The sequence below is a fragment of the Homarus americanus genome, unplaced genomic scaffold, assembly GCF_018991925.1.
Source record: "Homarus americanus isolate GMGI-L3 unplaced genomic scaffold, GMGI_Hamer_2.0 scaffold22250, whole genome shotgun sequence".
Taxonomy (NCBI): Eukaryota; Metazoa; Arthropoda; class Malacostraca; order Decapoda; family Nephropidae; genus Homarus; species Homarus americanus.
The window spans coordinates 1,950,002-1,963,436 of NW_024741189.1; the positions used below are offsets into that span (position 1 = coordinate 1,950,002).

A 13,435-nucleotide genomic window follows, 5' to 3' on the forward strand; every position below is an offset into this window, starting at 1 on the left:
TTGCGAAACTTAGTGATGAATATGGGATGGCTAAATCGACTATATGTACGATTTTGAAGAATAAAGAGGAGTTACAAACTGTGCAAGTGGCTAAGGGAATCTTTAGACTTAGCAAAGCAAGGTGTAATGTGATTGAAGAGATGGAAAATTTACTCTTAGTGTGGATAAAGGAGAAAGAAATGGCAGGTGGTAACATTAGTGAAGCTATAATTTGTGAGAAGGCTAAACAATTGTTTGAGGACCTTAAAGCCAAGACTCCCAGTGGAAGTGATAGTGATGTGCCAGTGTTTAGGGGTACCTGCATGCTGAATAACACTAAGGTAAGATAAAGTACCGTATTTTTTACATTTTCTACAGAATTTTTTCAGTGTTAAGCGGTTGTATTTGGGGGCCTGGAACGGATTAATCCTATAACGAACGAATGCTATAACGAACGAGGTTCTGGAACCAATTACGTTCGTTATAGCATACCCCACTGTAACATGTATTTCCACATCAAAAGACGAAATTTCAACAATAACAGTGGTGCACTGGCTACACAATGAGACAAAGATGGCGCCTGACGCTCTTGTTGTGAGTCGCGGTACAACAATATTCATGCGCCAGGCGAAATAGTCCCGTATTCATCCGTGTTCGTTGTAGGAGTTGCGTTCGTTATAGCATTCTCAATTTTATAGGTAAAACAGTTCTTTATATGAATATTCGTAGTAGAATCCGTTCATTATAGCATACCCCACTGTACTGTACTGTACTGTAGTGTATATATTGTATTTTGAAGTACTGTACTGTACTGTACAGTGAACCCTCGCTTTACGCGGTCATTTGAACCCACGGCGGCCCGCGTAAAGCGAGAAACGCGTAAAGTAAACAACAACATATGGGATTAATTCAAATAGAGACCGAGCCGACTTCCAAACTCCACTTTTTCCCGACACATTACGTACGTTTTAGTAAAAATAACATCTTAACTTTATGATGGTATGCACACACACATAATATAGAAGGGAACAATCAATAAGAGAATAATATACTGTAGGTTAGGTTAGAAAAAAACAAGGTTAGGTTTAACACTTACGTTAGTAGAAGAGATGGGTCGGCGTACGGTGAATGGAGGCTGGTTCCGAGGCAGAGGGCAGGCTACTGGCCCTCAGGTGAGTCACCATCACTGTCATCCACACTTATCAGTGCCTCCCTGACAAATCCCTCAAAGTCACCATCACTGTCTCTGTCACTATCACTGGCTTGGGCTGGCTGTGGTGGGTTGCTGGCGAAGAACTCGGTAATGCTTTGTTGACGGCTGGTGTTGATGTTGTCGTGATACACCTTGATGTAGGGCTCCATAGTCTGCAACAGCTGGGTAGTGAAGACTTCATACCGGTTATCGTCAGGGTCGTCGGAAAGGAGGAGCTTGAGTTTCTCAACACACTCGATGGCACCCCTTACATTACTATGCGATAACTTGCGTTCTTCTCAGGATGACGCACCACCTGCCTCTTCGCTGACGTCATCATCATCTAACATCTCGTCGGCAGTCACATCAGGATCCCTTATCACCTCCAGAATGTCGTCGTTGGTGGTCTCGGAGAAGCCTGCAGCTGTAACACTCTGCGCAGCTTCTCTGGCAAGGTCCACTGCTACTGCAACAGTCTGAACCTCACCAGTCACAGATTGACTCTGCCTCCCACCTGGGATACCTTGCAACACATGTCACCGATAGCTTGAGCTTACAGGTACCGGAGGCATTGGTGGTAAACAGGACGGTGATGCGCTCCTTCTGCAACTTTCAGCCCCGACACTTGCTGGCATTCTTCACAACGAAGGTCTTGGAAGGTAGCTTTTTCCAAAAAAGACCAGATTCGTCCATGTTAAACACCTGGTCGTCAGTGTATAGTCCTTCCTCCATAATCTCACGTAAAAACGGAGGAAACTCCCTAGCCACAACACGGTCAGCACTAGCTTCTTCACTACCATTGTTGATATTGGTGATCTTGTTTCTCTTCTTAAACCTCTGCAACCACCCAGAGGAAGCATTGAAGGGTTTGGGCTCTGCAATTCCCATCTTACGTGACACAACAGCATACAGTTCACGTGCGTACTCCATAACTGAGCGCGTGTCCACCGCCATGTTCCGTCTTGCCTGACGAATCTAGTAGCTCACAAGTAATTTCTCCGTCTTGAGAAGCACCTTGTTGTGGCAATGCTTGATCACAGAAGCACCTGTAGACTTTGTGATGTTCATGTGCTCCTTTATCTTGGCTGCATCCTTCTTGATCGTCCGGATCGTAGACTCGTTAGCACCATGCTGGCGCGCGAGATCAACCTGTCTTGTTCCTTTCTCCAACTCTTGGATGATCTTGTATTTAATTTCGTAGCTTAGGGAACGTCGTATCTTCTTTGGCTTAGGGCGGCTGGGTCCAGGTAATGCAAGGTTTCTTTGTGGTGGTGGTCCGGTGGAAGCCATTCTTATGGAACAATAGATACCAATATACACGGTGTAGCCGGAAGGGGCGTAACTGGCGCGGTTAGGTCAAGGGGCTTGAACGCTCCCGCGGCAGGGCACGTCATATTGCATTAAACCAATCACAGCTAGCGGGGGAGGGAGGTAAGGATGCTTGGCCCAATCACAGTCCGATACGTCATATGACATCACCAATAACGCAACAAAGACATACACTGCGCAACCTACTCGCGCTGCTTACCCAACATGGAGGGATAGGGCGGAAGAGATGGCGGGAAGTTTGAATCCAAAAATGGCGCGGCACGAGATGACCGCCAGCCGCTCTCCGCGTTAAAGAGTACGTGCACCGCGTGAAGTGAACATTCCGTGTTCGGCAGGATACCAAAAAAACGTGGAAACACGTAAAGCGTGGTAATACTGTAGTGTGTATATAGTGTTTTGAAGTACTGAACTGTACTGTAGTGTTTATATAGTATTTTGAAGTAGTGTATTGTATCCATGGGTCTTGTATTGTGTGATGATAACACATATACAGTGTGATGTTTTCTTTGGTTAAGTGATTGTAACAAAACAGCCATCATAGTAAACATTTAGAGTATTGTGCAGTATAGTACATTATAGTACAGTACAGTATATTATAGTACAGTACAGTATATTACAGTACAGTACAGTACAGTACAGTACAGTGACCCCTCGGTTAACGAACTCAATCCGTTCCAGAAGGTCGTTCGTTAACCGAAAAGTTTCGTTAACCAAAACGATTGTTTCAATGGGTTTTTGGGTAATTGGTTCCAGCTCACCGAAAATTTCCTAAATTCAACAAAATTGGTAGAAAAGTTCACTTACTTTGAGGTGTGTATGTAGAAATGCTCCTGGATGATGATGATGATGATGGGATTTAGAATGGGGGTGGAGGAGAAGGGAGAAGAGAAGGCATTGGGGTGGAAGAGAAGTCACCCCATGGCGCCATTTCACCCATAAAATTTTAGCTCTCTTGGTGTAATTCAAGATTATTTTCTTTAAATCAACACTGCACTGCATTATATATTGTCAATATGTAAAATATATTTCAAAATGACCAATAATTTGCTTGGAAACACAGAAAAAAGCATTTAGTTGAAGAGAGTCTCAAGCAAGATGTTACCTCCAGTGAAAACAGAGAGAGACTAACTCCTGTTTGCTGTGTTAAGAGGCTGGATGCCGCGCATTAAACTAGTCACTTTACCTTCAATTATGTTCAATAATTGTTAAAATGACTAAAAAATTGAATATTAAACTTTTAGAATTATTGAATAGTATAAACTTCTTGATATTTACTAAAATAGTAAGGAATTTAAGCCCTAGAACCGATTAATGTATTGGCGGACTGATACTAAAGCTGGTTGCCCGGTCAGTGCAAGCGAAAACATGTTGAGGTCGGTTCGTAAGAACTTCGTTAACCGAATTGAAGATCCTTATGGAAGGCAGTTCGTTAACCGAAATTTTGTTAACCGAGGCGTTCGTTAAATGAGGGGTCACTGTACAGTATATTACAGAGCAGTATATTACAGTACAGTATATTACAGTACAGTACAGTATATTACACTACAGTACAGTATATTACAGTACAGTACAGTATATTACACTACAGTACAGTATATTACAGTACAGTACAGTATAGTACAGTAGTGTACAGTACATTATAGTGTAGTATTGTACTTTATAGTACAGTATAGTAAAGTACAGTATAGTACAGTTCAGTATATTACAGTACAGTACAACATAGTACAGTACAGTTCAGTGCAGTACAGTACAGTGCAGTACAGCACAGTACAGTACAGTGCAGTACAGCACAGTGCAGTACAGTACAGTACAGTACAGTGCAGTGCAGTACAGTACAGTAATGTGCAGTACAGTACAGTACAGCACAGTACAGTGCAGTACAGTACAGTACACTACAGTACAGTACAGTACACTACAGTACAGTGCAATACAGTACAGTACAGTACAATACAGTACAGTACAGCACAGTACAGTACAGTGCAGTACAGTACAGTACAGCATAGCAGTACAGTACAGTACAATACAGTACAGTACAGTGCAATACAGTACAGTACAATACAGTACAGTACAGTACAGCACAGTACAGTGCAATACAACAGTACAATGCAGTACAGTACACCAATACAATACAGTACCAGTACAGTACAGTGCAATACAGTACAATACAATACCAGTACAGTACAATGTACAGTACAGTGCAGTACAATACAGTACAGTACAGTACAATACAATTTCAATACAGTACAGTACAATTTTAATGCAGTACAGTACAATTAATTACAGTACAGTACAGTGCAATACAGTACAGTACAATTTTGTTTACAGTACAGTGAAATACTGAGAACAGTACAGTACAGTACAATACAGTACAGTACAATACAGTACAGTACAGTACAGTGCAATACAGTACAATACAATACAGTACAGTACAATACAGTACAGTACAGTACAATACAGTACAGTACAGTACAGTACAATACAATACAGTACAGTACAGCACAGTACAGTACAGTACAGCACAGTACAGTACAGTGCAGCACAGCACAGTACAGTGCAGTACAGTACAGTGCAGTACAGTACAATACACTACAGTACAATACACTACAGTACAGTACAGTACAGCACAGTACAATACAGTACAATACAGTACAATACAATACAGTACAATACACTACAGTACAATACAGTACAGTACAATACACTACAGTACAGTACAGTACAATACAGTACAATCCAGTACAATACAGTACAGTACAGTACAATACAATACAGTACAGTACAGTACAATACAATACAGTACAATACACTACAGTACAATACAGTACAGTACAATACAGTACAGTACAATACAGTACAGTACAGTACAATACAATACAGTACAATACAGTACAGTACAATACAGTACAATACAATACAGTACAGTACAATACAATACAGTACAATACAGTACAATACAATACAGTACAATACAGTACAATACAATACAGTACAGTACAATACAATACAGTACAATACAGTACAATACAGTACAGTACAATACAATACAGTACAGTACAATACAATACAGTACAATACAGTACAATACAGTACAATACAGTACAATACAATACAGTACAGTACAATACAATACAGTACAATACAGTACAATACAATACAGTACAGTACAATACAGTACAATACAATACAGTACAATACAGTACAATACAGTACAATACAATACAGTACAATACAGTACAATACAATACAGTACAGTACAATACAATACAGTACAGTACAATACAATACAGTACAATACAGTACAGTACAGTACAGTACAATACAGTACAGTACAGTACAATACAGTACAGTACAGTACAATACAATACAGTACAATACAATACAGTACAATACAGTACAATACAGTACAGTACAATACAGTACAATACAATACAGTACATTACAGTACAATACAATACAATACAGTACAATACAATACAGTACAATACAGTACAATACAGTACAATACAGTACAATACAGTACAGTACAATACAGTACAGTACAATACAATACAGTACAATACAGTACAATACAGTACAGTACAATACAGTACAGTACAATACAATACAGTACAATACAATACAGTACAGTACAGTACAATACAGTACAATACAATACAGTACAGTACAATACAATACAGTACAATACAATACAATACAGTACAGTACAATACAGTACAATACAATACAGTACAATACAGTACAATACAATATAGTACAGTACAATACAATACAGTACAATACAGTACAATACAGTACAATACAATACAGTACAGTACAGTACAATACAATACAGTACAATACAATACAGTACAGTACAGTACAATACAGTACAATACAATACAGTACAGTACAATACAGTACAATACAATACAGTACAATACAGTACAATACAATACAATACAGTACAGTACAATACAATACAGTACAATACAGTACAATACAGTACAGTACAGTACAATACAATACAATACAGTACAGTACAGTACAGTACAATACAATACAGTACAATACAGTACAATACAATACAGTACAGTACAATACAATACAGTACAATACAGTACAATACAGTACAGTACAATACAGTACAGTACAGTACAGCACAGTACAGTACAATACAGTACAATACAGTACAATACAATACAGTACAGTACAATACAATACAGTACAATACAATACAGTACAATACAGTACAATACAATATAGTACAGTACAATACAATACAGTACAATACAGTACAATACAGTACAGTACAATACAGTACAGTACAATACAATACAGTACAATACAATACAGTACAATACAGTACAATACAATACAGTACAATACAGTACAATACAGTACAGTACAATACAATACAATACAATACAGTACAATACAATACAATACAGTACAATACAGTACAGTACAATACAGTACAGTACAGCACAGTACAGTACAATACAATACAGTACAGTACAGTACAATACAATACAGTACAGTACAGTACAATACAATACAGTACAGTACAATATAATACAGTACAATACAGTACAATACAGTACAATACAATACAGTACAGTACAATACAATACAGTACAATACAATACAGTACAGTACAATACAGTACAGTACAGTACAGTACAATACAGTACAGTACAATACACATACAGTACAGTACAGTACAATACAATACAGTACAGTACAATACAATACAGTACAATACAGTACAATATAATACAGTACAATACAGTACAATACAGTACAGTACAATACAATACAGTACAGTACAATACAATACAGTACAGTACAATACAATACAATACAGTATAGTACAGTACAATACAGTACAATACAATACAGTACAATACAATACAATACAGTACAATACAGTACAATACAGTACAGTACAATACAATACAGTACAGTACAGTACAATACAATACAGTACAGTACAGTACAGTACAATACAATACAATACAGTACAGTACAATACAATACAATACAATACAGTACAATACAATACAGTACAATACAGTACAGTACAATACAATACAGTACAATACAGTACAGTACAGTACAATACAGTACAGTACAATACAATACAGTACAGTACAGTACAATACAATACAGTACAATACAGTACAGTACAATACAGTACAATACAATACAATACAATACAGTACAGTACAATATAATACAGTACAATACAGTACAGTACAGTACAATACAGTACAATACAGTACAGTACAGTACAATACAGTACAATACAGTACAATACAATACAGTACAGTACAGTACAGTACAATACAGTATAATACAGTACCTGGTACAGTACAATACAATACAGTACAGTACAGTACAGTACAATACAGTATAATACAGTACACTACAGTACAGTACAATACAATTCAGTACAATACAATACAATACAGTACAGTACAATACAATACAGTACAATACAGTATAATACAGTACAGTACAGTACAGTACAATACAATACAGTACAGTACAATACAGTACAGTACAGTACAATACAGTACAGTACAGTACAATACAGTACAATATAGTACAGTACAATACAGTACAGTACAGTACAATACAGTACAGTACAATACAATACAGTACAATACAGTATAATACAGTACAATACAATACAGTACAGTACAGTACAATACAGTACAGTACAGTACAATACAGTACAATACAATACAGTACAGTACAGTACAATACAGTACAGTACAATACAATACAGTACAATACAGTATAATACAGTACAGTACAATACACTACAGTATAGTACAATACAGTACAGTACAATACAATACAGTACAGTACAATACAGTACAGTACAGTACAATACAGTACAGTACAGTACAATACAATACAATACAATACAATACAGTACAGTACAATACAGTACAGTACAGTACAATACAATACAATACAGTACAGTACAATACAGTACAGTACAATACAGTACAGTACAATACAATACAGTACAATACAATACAGTACAGTACAATACAATACAGTACAATACAGTATAATACAGTACAGTACAGTACAATACAATACAGTACAATTCAGTACAGTACAGTACAATACAATACAATACAGTACAGTACAATACAGTACAGTACAATACAGTACAATACAGTACAGTACAGTACAATACAATACAATACAATACAGTACAGTACAGTACAATACAGTACAGTACAATACAATACAATACAGTACAGTACAATACAATACAGTACAATACAGTACAGTACAGTACAATACAGTACAGTACATTACAATACAGTACAATACAGTACAGTACAGTACAATACAATACAATACAATACAGTACAGTACAATACAGTACAGTACTGTACAATACAGTACTGTACAATAGAGTACAATACAGTACAGTACAGTACAATACAGTACAATACAGTACAATACAGTACAATACAGTGCAATACAGTACAGTACAGTACAGTACAATACAGTACAGTACAATACAGTACAGTACAATACAGTACAGTACAGTACAGTACAATACAGTACAATACAGTGCAATACAGTACAGTACAGTACAGTACAATACAGTACAGTACAGTACAATACAGTACAGTACAATACAATACAGTACAGTACAGTACAATACAATACAGTACAGTACAGTACAGTACAGTACAGTACTGTATTCACAAAACGACCATTCATATCCACAAGAGGTGTAAGTGTACAATACTTGTTATATACCACACAGGTTGAAGGTGTAGCCTATGTCTCACACTGTCATCAACAGTTATAATGAGAAGACTAAGTTGTCACCTTTACTGTACTGTACACTGTATTGTTCCTCTTATCACTTAGCATTACATTGGTCTTTGTGTTGATAAACTCCCCAGTAAGAAGTAAGTTGCCTGTACAGACAGTTAAGGGGTGAAGGTTATATGGTCACCCCATGTGTTCTCTCAAGTTTGGATACATTGTTGTCATTCATAGTTTGAAAAGTTTCATAATAATTTCTCTTAATATGAAGGAAATGTTTACCTATTCCATGTATATATTTGTCCAAGACTGAAATGGCAAAATCTCATTAATTTTGTCACTGTATTTCACCATTTTAACTTTACTTTTACAGTAGCTACATAATTGAATGAAAGAAAGAGCCAGTTTGTATGATGTAATTTATTCTCTATTATCAAAATTATGACACAACAATGAAGGAAATGATATAATTAGCCATAACTTAAGCGACCGATGGTAGTACGGTACAACTCTTACTGTACTACAGGCGGAACTGATGCGTCACGGAGGTATCATGGCCTCGGTGTATGGCTCAGCCCCCCGGGACGGCTCCATGACCCTCGAACTCTCCCTAGAGATCAACAGGAAGTTACAGGCGGTGCTAGAAGACACTCTGTTGAAGAACATTACTCTCAAGGTACTGTATGTTCTCATCATTCCTCTCTCTCATGGTACTGTATGTTCTCATCATTCCTCTCTCTCATGGTACTGTATGTCCTCATCATTCCTCTCTCTCATGGTACTGTATGTTCTCATCATTCCTCTCTCTCATGGTACTGTATGTCCTCATCATTCCTCTCTCTCATGGTACTGTATGTCCTCATCATTCCTCTCTCTCATGGTACTGTATGTCCTCATCATTCCTCTCTCTCTTATTCAACTTCACTGCAACAACCTATTTTATACTTAGATCTGGTTGTTATTTTCCCTATTATAATTAATGCCTTTGTTGACCTCAGTGTTTTCATTAACTCTCAAAAGGTTTCATGAACTGTGTAGTAAAATGTTGGAATGCAGTTTTGTGGCATGAATATTTAAAGTGATTTTGGTGATCATCAGTTCTTGTAGTTTACCAGAGATAGGTTAGGTTGAGTTTATGATTGAGACTTATAGGGTAACAATGGTGTATGTCTGAATATCTTAACTCAGCTCAATTTTCAGGATGTACTGCACGTTTTCTGCTCTTGTTGTCTTATGGGGATTGTACCATACTGGGGCTATGAACTCGCGTAGAAAATGGGAAACCCGATGATACGCCCTTGCTATTCTAAACGCCTCATATTTGTTGAAACAGTGTAGCCAATTGACGCTTTTCACACTTACAGTTGGTGAACCTTGGCTGTGAGCAGAAGGCTATTTCAGAAATACACTATTAATATTTTATTTCTCTGCCATGGCCATATATAATGCTGACTGTGTAGTATATATGTTTGTATTGTTTTTATTCCCAGGAAAACCTGAACACCTTAGGGGATGAAATAGCCAAGATATCTCGCCACCAGACTCAACAACCGGACACTCACAAGTGATGTTGTGGATCACCAACAGAGATCCGTGACTTGGGGATTGTGAACGAGGATCCATAATGTGTGAGGGAAGGACATTTTGTTGATCGTTTGCTGCCTTTACTGTACTTGTGTCTCTAGGAAGCATGATTGGTATTTTACTCGAGCGTTGCCAGCCATTATTGATTCATCTGAGACACGAGGCCCAAGTTATTGTCCGTTCGTGAAGAAAGTTAACGTGGGAGTTAGACAATAACAATTCTTGTTGTGGAAGTTAACTTTAAGTATCTTGTGCCCAGAAGACTTTACTTATCATTGACAGGTTTTATGACATGAGTTGAAGTGGAATTCTTAAGAAATTATTGATAGCTACTGTATGTTAGTACTCACTACATACACACAAACTTTTACTAGCTTTACATTATGTTGAGTTCTTTTCATGTTATCTTCTTTTTAAGTCAGTTTTATTCTCTCACTCTCTCTCTCTCTCCAAACAGTCATAAGTATGCCATTATCCATGAACAAGAAACATAATATGAAAACTTGTCTTCTCTTGTGTGTTGTAGGGAACCTAATCAGTATTTGTGGCTCATCTCACGAATACATGCAATGAGTCTGCTGTGTGTGTACGTCAGCTACGCCATGTTTGATAATGTCTTACACCCAAGTGTTGAGTTATACGTGAAATAACTAGTCATTAAAGAAGTGGATTTAGTTTGTAGAGAGTTTTATCCGTTCTTGTCTTCACTTCACAGTTATCGTGGATTAAGCTGCATGACAAATATTTGTACCACGGTGGATAAGGATTTCATCTTGCATTGTTACCGGTTAGCTTAGGTACTGTACTCTTGTCAGAACATGAAATACCACTCCAGTCAATAAGAGCTATGTAAATTTTACTTGAATCCCCCCCCCCTAAAAGAGATCAAATTGTATCTTGCTTTTATCCTCTCTGCCACTGATTGGCTTGTTAGCCGCCCGGGCGATCGGTCACGTCTCTGTCACACACAGTTGGCAAGCACTGGGCATTCACCGGCTCTTGAATGTACCTGAACCTGCTCCAGTGTTGGTCAGGGCTGGTGTTGAAACAGCTCACACTCGGTGCCGTCACAACACTCTTGTGGTGCCCAGTGTCCATCTTGTGTCCTTCCATCTGCTTTTGTCTACAGCTGAAACAATCACCAAATAAAGAACCTCTTTATGAGTTAAGAGTATACAGTACTGTACTGTAATACTTAATAACAATATTTATTCCGTCATTCCCATTTCAGGTTTTCATATGACTGTAAACATCGTTATATTATGGCATAAGAATTTCCATCATCAACTCTCGTCAACATCGTCGTCCTTTAAGTTGGGTGTTCGTGCATTAAAGTCAATGTTCACCTGACAGATTCTTTTAACCCATTATATATGGGCTCTCCTCTGACCCGAACAAAATCATATGGTGTTAGCCAAAGAAAACATTAAAGTGGCGTCCCCGTAGTGAAGGGGTTATGGAGAATGTTACTCATCAGACAATACTAAACATATATACTGTACAATATATCATATTTCTACCATTATAGTTTCTACAGTTCCGAGGCTGCAGATGTATCGTGCCCTGGAGGAGCCATCATGCTTAGTATAAGTTTAGGACCTGAGTTAAAAGCCTTTAGTAGGTGACATATCATAAATTCAAAATGATCAACATAAGTGTTCTTTACTTTGCAATCTTATCATATTAAGTATAAGAAATATTCTGTGTTGTTTGACAGTACAGTACAGTATTTTAAAACGAGAATATTGTTTATTTTTTTATTAAGTGTGAAATGTAGGTAAATCATAGTTAGGAGTAATTAATCTATTTTTAATTAAATTGTATTGAACTACTGTGCGTATACATTGAATCGTTTCGGTTAAAGACTATGGCAGTGATATAAGTTGGCATTATTGTGTCAGGTTATTAAGTTGGTGTTTACATGAGAACAGTTTGCTTGAGGTAGAGAGTGGTTGTACGTTCTGTGTCTGTGTTGATGAAATACTTTTAGTACATATCACACTTGTTGAACATATTGTCTCTTATTTTATAACCTTTTAATCTAAATGGATAAAGTGCCGGTGAGTTTTATCTCGTGTTATCGTGCTCTGGGCCAAAACTATCAAAGTGCGTCATAAGTTAGTAGGTTTTATTCTGGGTTTTCTGGGATAATTTTCAGTGGTGCCAATGGGTCCCTCACTCATTATTAAGCAGATTCTGTAATGGGTCATTAATGAGAAAACAAAACTGAAGCATCACTGACAATTACTGTATTGTATATGGTCCACTTTGTGGTGACTTGTGACTAACAAAAATCATGTGTGTATAATTGTCATTTACCCATATGGGAGTGTTGCCTCCTGTAGAAGTGCATTATATTTACCAGGTCAAAGATATTTAGAACCTGGGGAAAGAGTATCTAGTGTTGCCTAGAGAAAGTGAAGCATTTCAGTAGTAAGTGGCTCACAGGCAGCTGACTTTTGATAAACTGCTTCTACTCTAACTCAAGATAATGATAAAATGAAGAAAAAGGTAACTTTTTATCTTTTTAAAAATAAATGGTCTTGTTAAGATCATTCATGCCTCAGA

General features: G+C 37.3%; 1 protein-coding gene across 1 annotated transcript in view; it reads left to right on the forward strand.

The window, feature by feature from the left end:
* The window catches only part of LOC121875685 (coiled-coil domain-containing protein 186-like), a 41,823-nt gene extending 28,946 nt beyond the window's left edge, over positions 1 to 12,877 (forward strand). Inside the window, exons 11-12 of the mRNA XM_042380308.1 lie at positions 9,810 to 9,959; positions 10,774 to 12,877. Coding sequence (XP_042236242.1) covers positions 9,810 to 9,959; positions 10,774 to 10,851 — 228 coding nt within the window. The 3' untranslated portion in view covers positions 10,852 to 12,877. The remainder of the gene's footprint in view (positions 1 to 9,809; positions 9,960 to 10,773) is intronic.
* The last annotated feature ends 558 nt before the right edge of the window (positions 12,878 to 13,435 follow it).